This window comes from Vespula pensylvanica, chromosome 6, assembly GCF_014466175.1.
Source record: "Vespula pensylvanica isolate Volc-1 chromosome 6, ASM1446617v1, whole genome shotgun sequence".
NCBI classification, from domain to species: Eukaryota; Metazoa; Arthropoda; class Insecta; order Hymenoptera; family Vespidae; genus Vespula; species Vespula pensylvanica.
In genome coordinates this window covers 884,347-897,725 of record NC_057690.1, presented here as the reverse complement: position 1 = coordinate 897,725, position 13,379 = coordinate 884,347, and the positions used below count along the sequence as shown (strand labels likewise).

Here is a 13,379-nt window from a genome sequence, read left to right as displayed (position 1 = left end):
CAGATTTACACACAGCACTGCTAGCAAGATATATATTATATATGTATATATATATATATATATATACATATATAATATATGTATATATGTATATATGTATCTATATATATATATATATATGCAGAACAAACACAAAAATAATGTCTTGTGTAAACTAAATATTCCTTTTGATTGAGGATTTAGAAATAAATTGATACAACATATACAAGACAGTTTAAACATATTTATTATTACGAAATTATTACTATCATTGCTTCTTATATATATAAAATTATTAAATAATTTTTCTATCCTGTTTTACAAGCTATTTACTGCCCTCCATTTTACAAGATCTAAGCTAGTACTTTTAAATTAGATTTTGTTTGTTTGTTTGCTTTTTGTTTAAATAATGGAGTGATTATAATTAACCAAAAATGATAAGGATCCTCTGGATGCTTGGACGGGTGCACTGTTGGAGTGCAGCAAACAGCATGGTCCTTTACAGGTCTCTATTATCTTTCATATAAATGCTTTCACACACTGCATACTTTTATATGCATATATACATACATATACGACGTATGCACGGTATACATTTATATATGTATGTATATACATATGTATTTATATTTATATGTGTATATATATAGGAGGGTCTAACGATTTAATATCTCTTTCATCACTCACTGCCATACATATTAATCTACTGGGTGGCCTTAGGAATATAATATTTTAACTTCTTCTTTTTTTTTTTTTTTTTTTTTTTACAATATTCTACAATAATTTATATTTTTATATAAGTAAACACAACGAAAATATAGTAAATATTTTATCTTTAACAGTATGAAATGCATAGTGGAAATGTAAGATATTAAAATGTATCAGAGCATAAAAAAGAACTCTCATTGCACAGTCTTGAGTGAAACAAATGCAATATGAATTAATAGGATACATGATCAATGGATAAACAAATGCGCGATTCTTTTTCATAATTTTTTGCCGAACTGTAAAAGTATGTAAGAATTTGTGTGTATACAGCATTATTAATTAATTAATTAATTAATCAATTAATTAATTAATTATCATGCACCTGAAAAAAAAGAGAAGAAAAAAAAACCATAAAGTGGTATTTTAAACTATTTCGATCTGTTTTCTTGCTAAAATGATATCTAGTAGTAGTCCAAGGCCACTCTGTAGGATTTTATATAAATAACTTTGTAGTAATAATGCTATTTTAACTGCAGAATTATTATATTCTATTATCAAGTTATTAATCATTCAGTTTCTCTTTCCAAAATCGAAATGATTAACATACCAAATCTTCGTCCAGTGAAATGTGCGAAATATACAATATCAAATGGAAAAAGGCACACGTTTTTGACAATCTTATAGATTTTTCTAGCTTTTGCGATTATATTTTAGGGAAAATCAAACGTACATATTTAAGATCGTAGAAATTTTATACACTTAATATATTTATATTAATTAATTTCCCCTTTTTCAATAGTAAATTATAAAATATCGTTTAGCAAGAGAAAAAAATATTTAATAAAAAAAAAAAAAAAGAAATTTCGACTCTTTTTTTTTTTTTTTTTTTTTTTTTTTACGTAACATTTACTATGAGTACATCCTCCGTTTATGTATTGTATATTTCTTCAGTTAATGAGATATATTATTGTGTGATCTCAGGATATATTAATAATCATTAAAATAAATGAATAATGTACTATTACTCATGGCCTTTCTGTGTTAAATTAATATTCTACTAACATAAAATGCTGTATTCAAAATGATATATAAGGATCGAATTAATGTTTCATTAATACAATAAATTAAATAAGATGTGTGAATAAATGTTGAACCATTGGTAATATAATCAAATAGTGTCGTTCTTTTAACTCGATTAGTTTGTTTTGAGATCAATACTGTAGTATTACGTTACCAGCAGGTTGTAAAGGGCTATACACAATTGTATAATATTTACTTGATAATACAATAAATATATAATATGATCTGTCTTGTAATAGTTTACTATTTGATTACACTACCAGAGGATAAATTTTAATTCAAATATATAAGCTATTATTATATTACGAGTGTGCGATTGTTTACACTCGTAATAAAATAAGAAAATAAAGTGGAATTCTTCACATACATTTTACAGTATATCTCATACCTCTGTCCAAAGTGAAAAAAAAAAAATTAATTATAATCCTATTCCTCTTGCACTATACCAGAAAAAAGTATAAATGCTTTGACTATAATAGCAACTATAAAATATAGTAATAAATTGCAATGAATCTCAACATGATACAGAAATACCCCCGAGAGAAAATAAAATCCGATATATATATATATATATATATATATATATATATATATATATATACGTATATATATCGATTCTTTTTATAATATAATTTACAAGATAAAGATTTAATTTTAAATAATTACGATAGAATTCAGACATTGCGATTTCATACAAATTACTTAATAAATGCAAATATCGTTAATTATATTTTGCATAATGTCTCATTTGTAATATGTACACATGCATAGAATAATATTATTTGTATACACAGGAAGTATACACATTTAATTACTCGATCTATGTTCTTAATACGGAATTAGGAAAAAGAATCAATATTAGGATCTCGTTTTGTTCATTGCTACTATAACATTTTTCCGAGTTATCAAAAGAATCGATATAAGAATTATATATATATAAAATATCATCGTGTATATGTGTGTAATATATTATGAAAGACTGAAATCAATATTGCATCATAAGATCGATATAAAGTCAAACACAAATTCCACGCCATTTTCAAAAGAAAGAATCTATGTTGGATATCAACAAAAATATAACTGACTCATCTCATTAAATTAATTTTATAATACTTTACAATCGTTATAAATGTAATATAATATAATATAATAATATAATATAATATAATATAATATAATAATATAATATAATATAATATAGTAATATGCATTTTGCTTTTTAAGATCATCCTGGATGATGTTGTAAACAATAATAATTATAACATAGGGAGTACTCTTTTCAAAGATAATGATCACATTCTTTTAACATTTAATATATTATTGTTATCCAACACATTTTCCCCCAAAAATATGCTACGTTGTTATAAGGTGTACATTATTATTCTATATTTCATTTGTAACTCTAAAAGAGAATTCTGAAGAAGAAGAAGAAGAAGAAGAAGAAGAAGAAGAAGAAGAAGAAGAAGAAGAAGAAGAAGAAGAAGAAGAGAAGAAAAAAAATTAATTAAAAGAATACACAGTATTGGAAGTCGCACTTGGCCATTCAACTAGATTACTTTGCTATTAAAGGTTGTATTGCTGTAGAGTGATATTCGGCACGTAGCTCGCTCTCATTTCTGCTCGAGGGAAACAAGGCGAGACTTCACTCTTCACTTAGGAATCCTGTCAATGTATGAACAATTATATGTATTCTTCTATTTTTACGATTGTCTCCTTAATATTTTGTGTTAGTATCAATACACCATTCTCCAAAGTTGAATTTTCGCTGTTCATGGTGGACAGTTTTATGGATAGTTTTATGGATAGTTTGAATTAACTAATAAGCATCTCAATGGTTTTCGAAATATTTCGGAGCGTGATACGTGAACGCATACGTACGTCCTTGTTACATCAACGATAGGCATGGAAGATTTTAATGCATTTTTTATTTTTGTCTTTTCGTTCTTTTCGTTCTTTTTTTCCTTTTGTCTTTTTTCTTTTATTTCTCTCTCTCTCTTTCTCTCTATCTCTCTCTCTCTCTCTCTCTCTTTCTCTCTATCTCTCTCTTTAGAAAGACTTGTTCTTGTTTAAAAAAAAAAATAAAATAGAAAATAAAAAAAAAAATAATAATAACAATAATAATAATAAAAAAAAAATAGATTATACTTTCGTAAATTACGAATCAAATAAAAGTACAATATATAATATTCTTTAAATGAAGGATTTTTTCATTTTCTTTTCTTTTCTTTGCTTTGCTTTTTTTTTTCCTTTTTTTCTTGCAATAACAGGCACTATTTTCTTTTCGTGTGTTTCTCTCTCTCTTTTTTTTTTTTTTTTCCTTTTGTTACTTTTTTAATACTCGATTAGACAGATTATATCTTTGATGTTTCTTGTTCATTGCAGAAAAATACATTTACTGCTTATTTAATTGTAAGTGAATACAACATGGGAACATTTGAAAAATTGTTCAAAGGCTAATACTCCACGTCGAAACTCATCTAAATCATCATGAAGTTTTAAACAGATTCGTTAATCGTAACCTTTTCTCTTCTAAGGAAAGTAAAGGTATATAACGTTTATTATGAAAAATGTATAAAAATATAAGGAAGATTACAGTTCTTTTTTTTTTTTTTTTGTTCTTTTTATCTTTGCTTTTTTTTGCTTTTTTCCTTTTTTAGATGATCGACGTAAAGTGCACATAGCAGATTGGCAGGCTGAATTAGAAAAGGCACAGATTTCAGTGCTATATACCTAAGAGTGCATAAGGCGACTTCCTGTATGATGATCTCAGGAAGACTAATTTTTAATACTTTCAATTGTATATAAACTAATCGCATTTATATACTATTTACGCGCGCACGTGCGCGTTCTCTGACATATATTTCATTTATCAACATGTAAAAGTGTCACTAAAAGAAAAGCTGTCCTTTTTTCTTTCTATTTCTTGTTTTTTGCTTTTTGTTTTGTTTTTTTTTTTTTTATTATTTCGTTTTTTTCTTTTTATTTGATGAACCACAGAATAACAGAATTGAATTTCACCGACCATCATCCACTGATTCAATGCACACTTTCGTTATACGACCACTTCGAGTGTCGATGATTTGTTTTATTTAAGTATGTCGAACATGCTCAATTTATGTAAGACTATCAGCATACACATGATTGTTAGGACTTGTATCTGTATGGCCTTTTTGCTTGTTGAAACTTCGGACGAAGCCAAGTTTATTTTGTTCACGTCCTGCATCATAGAATATATACTAGTATATAAATTAATTAGTGAACAATAATTTTATTGATGCATCAATGGCTATGCTTCTACAAATCCTTATTTATATGTATATGTATATATGTGTGTGCGTGTATGAGAGTATGTGTGTGCGTGTAGATATATATATATATATATATATACATATAATTTTTTCTAATACTCTGTACATATAACAAAAGATGAGTACAGTGACCATTTCATGAAAGTTACAATTTACAGTGGTGTCTGAGTTATATTCTCGTTATTCTGTGGTATCACATCCTCAGTTGTAAGTATTAATGTGTACCTTTATATTTATTATCACTTCTTATTTTCGAATGTGCAATAATAATTACGTCCCATATAAATAATAAATCAAGGATATGCCTCGCTACAATCAAGTCAAAAAGGGATGCACAATGAGTATGCAAACTGGCCTTAATTCAGCCAAGCAGTACTGTTCATTTTTTTTCTTTTTCTTTTTTTTTTTCTTTTTTCTTTTTTCCTTTATTTTTCTTTTTCTTTTTTTTCTTTTTTTTTTTCTTTTTCAATGAGCTTTAAGGATCTACACAATGTACAAATAATATTATGGAAAAAGTGATACATGTTAACTATTTATAGACGATTATATTAAAAAATAGAAAAAATATACAAGAGGATGAGTTAATTGCAATTATTCCTATAAAAGTAATTCTATAGAGTGAAAAAGAAAAAAAGAAATGAGATAAAAAAAAAGACGAAAAGAAAAAACGAAAAAAAAAAAAGAAGAAGAAGAAGAATTAAAATATTTTTACTCAGACTTTAACTAAAAGGTGCTAAACTTTATAAAGCATATATTTATGGGACAAACAAGCAATACAGACGGATGAAAGTGGAGACGCTTGAGGATGAAAATGGTACGTATATATGCATATACAAGTCAATAAAACTAGAAAAAACGGAATATACATGAAGAACTACATGTTTTATGGCTTTCATTGATAATGGTCGCTGCTGGCTCATCAAATTATAGGTAATAATAGTACTGTGTAGTTCTTATAATATTTATCATAACAGTATATAAATTTCCAGAAATACATAGTCATTGTGCATCCTTAAAAACAAAAACATCATCTAGCATGCAAATGATAACTTCAATTCATATATGAAACTATAAGGCTTTTTTTGTCTTTTTTTTTTTTTTTTTTTTTTTTTTTTTTTTTTTAAATATATTTATGGTAAAACTTACCGTTTGGAGAATTTTGAAGACAACTTGGAGAAAAAGGACGGCCTTGCTAGGGGGCTAATCGCATTTGTGTCCTGTGTATGTGTATGACCCTGCAATTTTTATAAACATTTGTATAGAGAAGAAACAAGTTGAAGAGCCATAAAAAGTTACGATTAAAAAAGTAAAAAGTGATATTTATTTGTACATACTAGTATATTCACGAGAGTCTAAATGAAAGATACAAAGGACATTTTATATTTTATTATTTTTATTCTTTTTCTATTATCTAATTTTTGTCTTATATAATACATTTATTATATATACACATATATACATATACGTATATACACATATATATGTATACGTATACTGACCTGAGTATGAGTACGTTGTGCTCTGTTTTGCCCAGAATGGAACGTACTACGACTTGGAACATTTCGTGGAAATGCCGGTGTTGTTGGTGTTGCCAGTCTATTGCTTGGAGGTACACCCAAGCTAATAAAAAATATTTATTTTACAGTGAATATTATTTTTTTTTTTGTTCTTTTTTGTATATTCTTTCTGATTACTATGCTTTATTTATTTGTCGTATATTTTATTGGATTCTTACACATTGCGCATAAAAATAAGTCTGTGCAGAAAATTTGTATATATATATGTGTGTGTGTGTGTGTATACATATATACACACACATTTTTTTTTATTCTTTCAGAGACAGAATAAATAATATGCAGAAGAATAATTAGAGAGGACATATTCGATCGAGAATCGAATATGTATTTATTTATAAGTTTACAACTGTCATGGAAAGCTTTGCTATAAAAATTCACGTATCAGAAAAGCAACATTCCATGTATAGATATAACAGAGTATAATGTGATATAAGCGTATTTAAGATATTATATATTTAGTTTAGATATTGTTTTTTTTTTTTATTAAAAATTATATTTATCATATTCATACATGCATCAATAAATACTTCAAAGAAGTCAAACGAGATCGATTAACCATATCCTATTAGAAATTTTGAGAAATGAGGATGGAAATAATCATTTTCCTATATAGAATATTTGAGTTTTAAAACTTTGAAGTACTTAGGTATTAGTCGGTGAAATTGCTATTCACGTAAATATTATTCGTTATTTATTATTTTCAAAAGAAAAACATTGATTTTTATTATATAATTTTCTTTAGGATTATAACACTTTCAATATTGTCAAACTTTTTGTAAATATAGCATAACTAAAAATACTGTACAATTGCATACATGCATACTAACTAATGATCTAGTGTCATGTAACTGCATTACATTTTATGCATCTACAATGAATAGAGATCAAAGAGTTTTCCCTTAAGTCACTCTAATTTTGATCATGTCTATACACAAGGGTAGTGCATATTTATCATTTGAGGGATGAAGGTGATGCATTATAAAATGTATAAAGGCGAATGAAAGTGATATTGTTAAAACACAGGAAACTAAGGATAATATGATACATGCAAATGAAAGATACAGGAAAAGAGAGCAATGAACAAATGACCAAAAACTGTCCTAGAGAATCTATGCAGAGATGATTATTTGAAATTATGTGGAAGATTTTGAGAGGTCCAACTGTTTAGCAAACTAGATAAAATCTGATAGTGCTTCATTATATATGATATACAAATAATGTAAACCTTGATGATATAATTCCTTGTTACCCTAAGAGAGTTAGTGGCCCAAAAGAGTAGAAGCAATCAGATGTATGAAGAAATGTATCTGAACATTTTATAATACAGGAATGTATAAAGGTTGGTCGATAAGGTATAGGGGACCTGTACCTCTGCCTAAGAGGGTCAGCAGTGGCGAGTAAGGAGTTGTGGGCGTTGCGTGGTTGAGGGTCCAGTAGTGAATGGTCGCTGGGAGGTACGCCACTGGAGGAACGGTGACCTGCACTGATGCTCGCAGACTTGGTGTGACCCCGTGTTGGTCTAGTGCCTTCGCCCAGGCTGTGCACAAAACTAATGAACAAATTGCCTGGCCCTACTTTTCTGCATGTTATACCTATCCTCCGCATTTATAGGATGATAATACTACGATACTACACCTTAATCCTCACTAACATTTGCTAAAAGTATCCTACTGATATCTATATATACTAGAAGTAAGACGACCTAATTAATTAATTATTATTTATGTAGATAAAAATAATGCAGACGTGTGACGTTATAACTTTGTTACAGACTACATATTTATTTGTTCGGTTTCGGCTATTATTTATTTTCGTTTATTCGAGAGAACGATGTTATATCATGGGAAAACTTGAATATATGTGTATATTTTATACATGATATGTATACGTCTATTGTTAGAATAATTTATATGAAAGAAAGAAAGAAAGAAAGAAAGAAAGAAAGAAAGGGAAAATAAAAAAGAAAAGAAGAAAAAGAAGAAGAAGAAAGAAGAAAAGAAAGAAACTTTATCGCGCGAACAGTTCAGGAGATATAAAAGGATGGAAAAAGGATGAATACAAACGAAAGAAATTGTTTGCTAGAAATAACTTGATTCTGCAAATATTTGTATGAATAAGAGAATCAAAATATGACGCTAGAACATAAGAATGATGTATGATGATGTTAATGATCGTGTTTCTCTATACACACACGTTCTTAGACCTAAAAGTATTTGAAAAATAGAGTAAGACATGTGGATGTAACTGTGGTTCAATGTAATTTTAGCAAGCGTCTGTACATGTATGCACGTTGAATTAGATTGTTTGCTTAATACATCTGTCAAGCCATAAAGAAAGTGAACTGCAATGACCGTCTGGCAGGCAGCAGCCAACATGCTAGAGCAATGCAACAAACAAATAAACTCCCTGGGCTCTGCTGACAGATTCTGTTATCTCATCCAAACTTTTTCAAACTCTTTCTAAATTAGTTTAGTACTCTTAACATACAAGTAATTAGTCACCTATAGTTAGTAAGATTAGGAATGTTAAATCGATAAAGGTATCTAAAATTTCGATACACAATCTAAATTTCAATTTTCGTATATCTCGTTAGGAAAAAAATACAAGGATAGATACTGGATATAATAGATATATATATATACACATATACATATACATACATACACATACATACATACATATGTATATATATATATCAACATTAAGTTTAATCAAATAAATTTTTAAATCGATAATTTCAAGTTGATTTTAACATTTGGTATCGTAGTAAAAATCCAGTATCTTTTACGTGGATCGTATATTAATAAAGCAGGCTGCCTGAAATATCGAAATAAGATTATTGTCAATAAATGATTCGCAATTTACATTTCAGGGACCCTCTTGATTTATATAAAATCCAAGTTGATGGTTTAAATAATATGGAGTAAATGAAAATTTTTGAATGAAACTATACCTGGGTACGTCGTTGGTTCTTTCAGTAGAAGAAGATGTTTTTGCTTGGTCATAGGAGATGGTGCTACGTCGACCAACAGAACCAGGAGCAGGTGAGGTAAGTGGCCGAACACCACCTACTCCTGCATTCATTGTGTTGCTCTTGTTGCCCACCCTTCCTTTACTACTGGGACTTGTACCCACGCCTAGAATGAACATTGTCACTGCAAGCCTCATTAGATATGGTTCAACACAAAACAAAGCAGCATACATTAAATTATAACAGACAAGGCAAGGTTTAGAAGAACAATGGTTCTGCAGAGCTATATCGATCCTGCTTCTGTGTAAAAATCCATGTAACTCTCGTTTCTTTATTATTATTATTATTATTATTATTATTATTATTATTATATGTATAAGTAATTAAAAATGAAAGATAAAAAGAAAATTATAATGCATCCAAGTAAAATAATACTTGAATTCGATTACTTATATAAAACAGTGTCAAAATATGAAAAGTCAAAAGATTCTTTATAGACACGTTAAAAAACGAAGCAGGTATAGTATGATATTTAGGATCATGACATGGTATTAATCATGAGATTGTATGATGCAAAAAAATCATGATCAAACACGATACAGACACATGTGAGATAATATGTGAACAATAGAAAGTTACAAATTAATAATCAATTAAATAAATTAGCAACGAATACACTGCAACCTTGTCCAAAGCAAATGATTTCCGAAGCTCTAAGGATATAGCATAATAAGCAAATAATTTGTTCCTAAAGTGCCTCGTATCAGAGTACTCAAGAACAAGGTGAACTCACTAGTATCGAGTTGCCCGGGACTGTTTTTCGGGGCGGAAGGTCGAGCCGCAGAAACACGAGCACTATTCTCCTTGATCGTAGCCGCATCTACAGTATTCTGCCGTTTGAAATTGCTACCACCACTACTGGTAACTGTTCCACCAGTTACAGCAGGAGCATGATTATGATTCGTTGCATTACCTGGACTTGGTGCACCTCCTAAGAGATACATTTTTGTTTTTTAGTAAATTCTTTCTCAAATCCATCGTTTTTATCAATGGCGAGAGCGGGGTGAGGAGGAGGGGCATGCTTTTAGCATAAAACTATTAGTTTACAGTTAAGAAAATCTGCTTACCCGATTATAACGTCCTGTGTTTTTTTTTTTCTTTCCGTTTCTTTTTTTTTTTTTTTTTTTTTTGTTTTTCGTTTATATATAGTTTCCACATTACGAATTTTAGTTAGACCGTTATTGTATTAAAACATGACATTCACTTACGAAGGGTTTCGCCACCAGACGAGGCCCGTCTGCTGGGCTTTGGATTGCTAGCAGAAATACTTCTGTGAACACTTCTGTGTGACGGACTTTGTACAGCACCACCTGTACCTCCTCCACTACTTCCTCCTCCGCCCGAACCAACTTGTGCAGGAATAGTGCGCAATGATAAAGAACTGCCAGATCGCGAGCCATCACTTTCAGGCTATTTGAAGGAAAGCAAATTAATTATCGACTAATATAACCAACGAAAACTGGGATGACGCTCATCGTTATGATCCTCTTTTTCTCTCTACTCACATCTGTTGTTTTTCTGCCTAATAGCAAGTATGTCGCGAATACATCATCGTATTTAGCTTGACCTAATGAGTCTTCGATTTCGCTTCTCGTGTATCCCATATTAGCTAAGGCCTCTGAAACAAATACGTGGATCGGCATAGTCACATCAATTAAAACATGGATATTCTACAGATAACATATACGATACAACGATAATATATCTACAAACATTAAGATTAAGGTAAGAAATATTATTCTACATACATATATCAAAATGAAAAATGACGGAACTATTTTTATTTGATTGTTCGAGATATAACGATTACATAATCGGATATGTACCTTCGTTGTTAAGTTGAAAAGGTTCGCTAATACACATTATACGTACTAATTAACATAAACTGTTACTACACAAGGACAAAATTAGAAACGTATTCATGCAGAGATATATCAGTCGGAAAAATATTATATACGATCAAAATAAGCACGAAGAGTGAACATATGAACCAGCTGTTGTGCGACAATTCGCTTGACGAATAGTTTATCGATAAAAATTTAACGAAACGCGTATTAGCTATTACTACTACATGCGATCGCGCGAAGTGTCTATTAAATGATGCATCAACGCGTTTAGTTAAACAGTATTAATTAAGGTTCTCTGATATATCCGTAGTTATTAATATATAGTATAAGAACATTTCCTGATACGTCTTCCGTTGTGGTCAATCTTTTTTAAGAACACGACGATGCGATTAGTAGTATAAAGGATATCTCACAAGAGAAACGACAGTCTTTTTTGTAGAAAATGCTTTTATAGAAGTCAAGAGTGCCCACATTAGATATGGAATGCTAAACATAAAAACAGTAAGTAGTAAGTGTTATGTACATACTGGCAGACTCACCTATCCTCTTGTGGTCTTTATAATCAGGTTCAGGTTCTAAGTACGGTTTTAACTCATCATCTTCATATCCCATATTCATCCATTTATCCTTCATTATATTCTGTAAGAAAACGAGAAAAAAAAAAAACAAAAAAAGAATCAACGCTTTAAGTTATCTCATACTTTGTAAGTTTCTACAGAACTCACGAGTTTAATACTACTCGGACCTTATCTCCACGTACCTCTAATGAGGCCCGCTTCGTAGGGTTAAGCACCAAGAATTTTTTCAGGAGATTTTCACAGTCGGTGGACATGTAAAATGGGATTCGGTACTTTCCTCTTAGTACCCTTTCCCTTAACTCCCTCAGTGTTGACCCATCGAATGGCAGTGAGCCAGATACTAATGTATACAGAATAACTCCCAACGACCATACGTCCACTTCAGGTCCGTCATACTTTTTACCTGTCGTGGCATATCGAAAAAGAAAAAAAAATAATAATAATAAATAAATAATAAAAAAAGAAAGATAGAAAAAACATGTTGCCCTTTTAACGATCAAAAAAAAAAAGAAAGAAAGAAAGAAAAAAGGAGATGCAAGATCACAATACTAATTCGAACCTTGGAAAAGTTCAGGCGCCGCATAAGGTGGCGAGCCACAGAAGGTGTCCAACTTGTTACCAGGTGTGAATTCATTACTGAAACCAAAGTCGGCGATCTTTATGTTCATCTCACTGTCAAGCAGCAAGTTCTCGGCCTTTAAGTCTCTATGGATGATCTTTTTCTGATGGCAGTATTGCACGGCAGATACGATTTGCCTGAATTTAGCACGGGCCTCCTTTTCCTTCATTCGACCATGTAAAACGAGATAATCGAATACCTCGCCACCGCTAGCATACTCCATTACCAGGTACAGTGTCTTTTCAGTCTCGATAACTTGGAAAAGTTTCACTATGTTCGGATGGTCGAGCATCTTCATTATCCTTACTTCTCGAAAGAGCTATTATAACAGATTATAATTATTTACTTAGAAAATTCAATCTTAACATTTTTGTACTGTTTAATTTCCTAGAAAATGTAATTAACACAAAAAGATATATATATATATATAGATAGATATACATATAACATTAACCTTTTGAAGACTACCCGGATTAAGTTGCGTTTTGTCGATAATCTTGATGGCCACCTCCTTCCCCGTAGGCACATGCTTAGCAAGCTTGACCTTGGCGAAGTTACCCTTACCAATGGTTTTGAGTAACTTGTATTTGCCGATGTGCGGTTCCTCGGAGGTACGGCTCCTGGACGACATTCGTCCACCGCTGGTCGACAA

General features: G+C 30.2%; 1 protein-coding gene across 19 annotated transcripts in view; it reads right to left on the bottom strand.

Annotated features, from left to right (window-relative positions):
• Positions 1-13,379, bottom strand: part of LOC122629930 (serine/threonine-protein kinase MARK2-like) — a 79,551-nt gene that overhangs the window by 6,110 nt on the left and 60,062 nt on the right. For 5 of the 19 annotated variants that reach the window (XM_043813847.1, XM_043813859.1, XM_043813848.1 and 2 more), the window contains exons 4-14: positions 13,182-13,379; positions 12,668-13,046; positions 12,276-12,511; positions 12,058-12,169; positions 11,189-11,301; positions 10,892-11,093; positions 10,417-10,614; positions 9,606-9,807; positions 8,022-8,201; positions 6,575-6,695; positions 6,222-6,310 (exon numbers count right to left, since the gene is read on the bottom strand). The exon at positions 13,182-13,379 is cut by the window's right edge and continues 21 nt beyond it. In XM_043813847.1, coding sequence (XP_043669782.1) covers positions 6,222-6,310; positions 6,575-6,695; positions 8,022-8,201; positions 9,606-9,807; positions 10,417-10,614; positions 10,892-11,093; positions 11,189-11,301; positions 12,058-12,169; positions 12,276-12,511; positions 12,668-13,046; positions 13,182-13,379 — 2,030 coding nt within the window. Of the gene's footprint in view, positions 1-2,855; positions 3,430-4,067; positions 4,985-6,221; positions 6,311-6,574; positions 6,696-8,021; positions 8,202-9,605; positions 9,808-10,416; positions 10,615-10,891; positions 11,094-11,188; positions 11,302-12,057; positions 12,170-12,275; positions 12,512-12,667; positions 13,047-13,181 lie in introns of those variants that run through there. The other 14 variants (XM_043813855.1, XM_043813860.1, XM_043813865.1 and 11 more) reach the window with 13 other exon arrangements.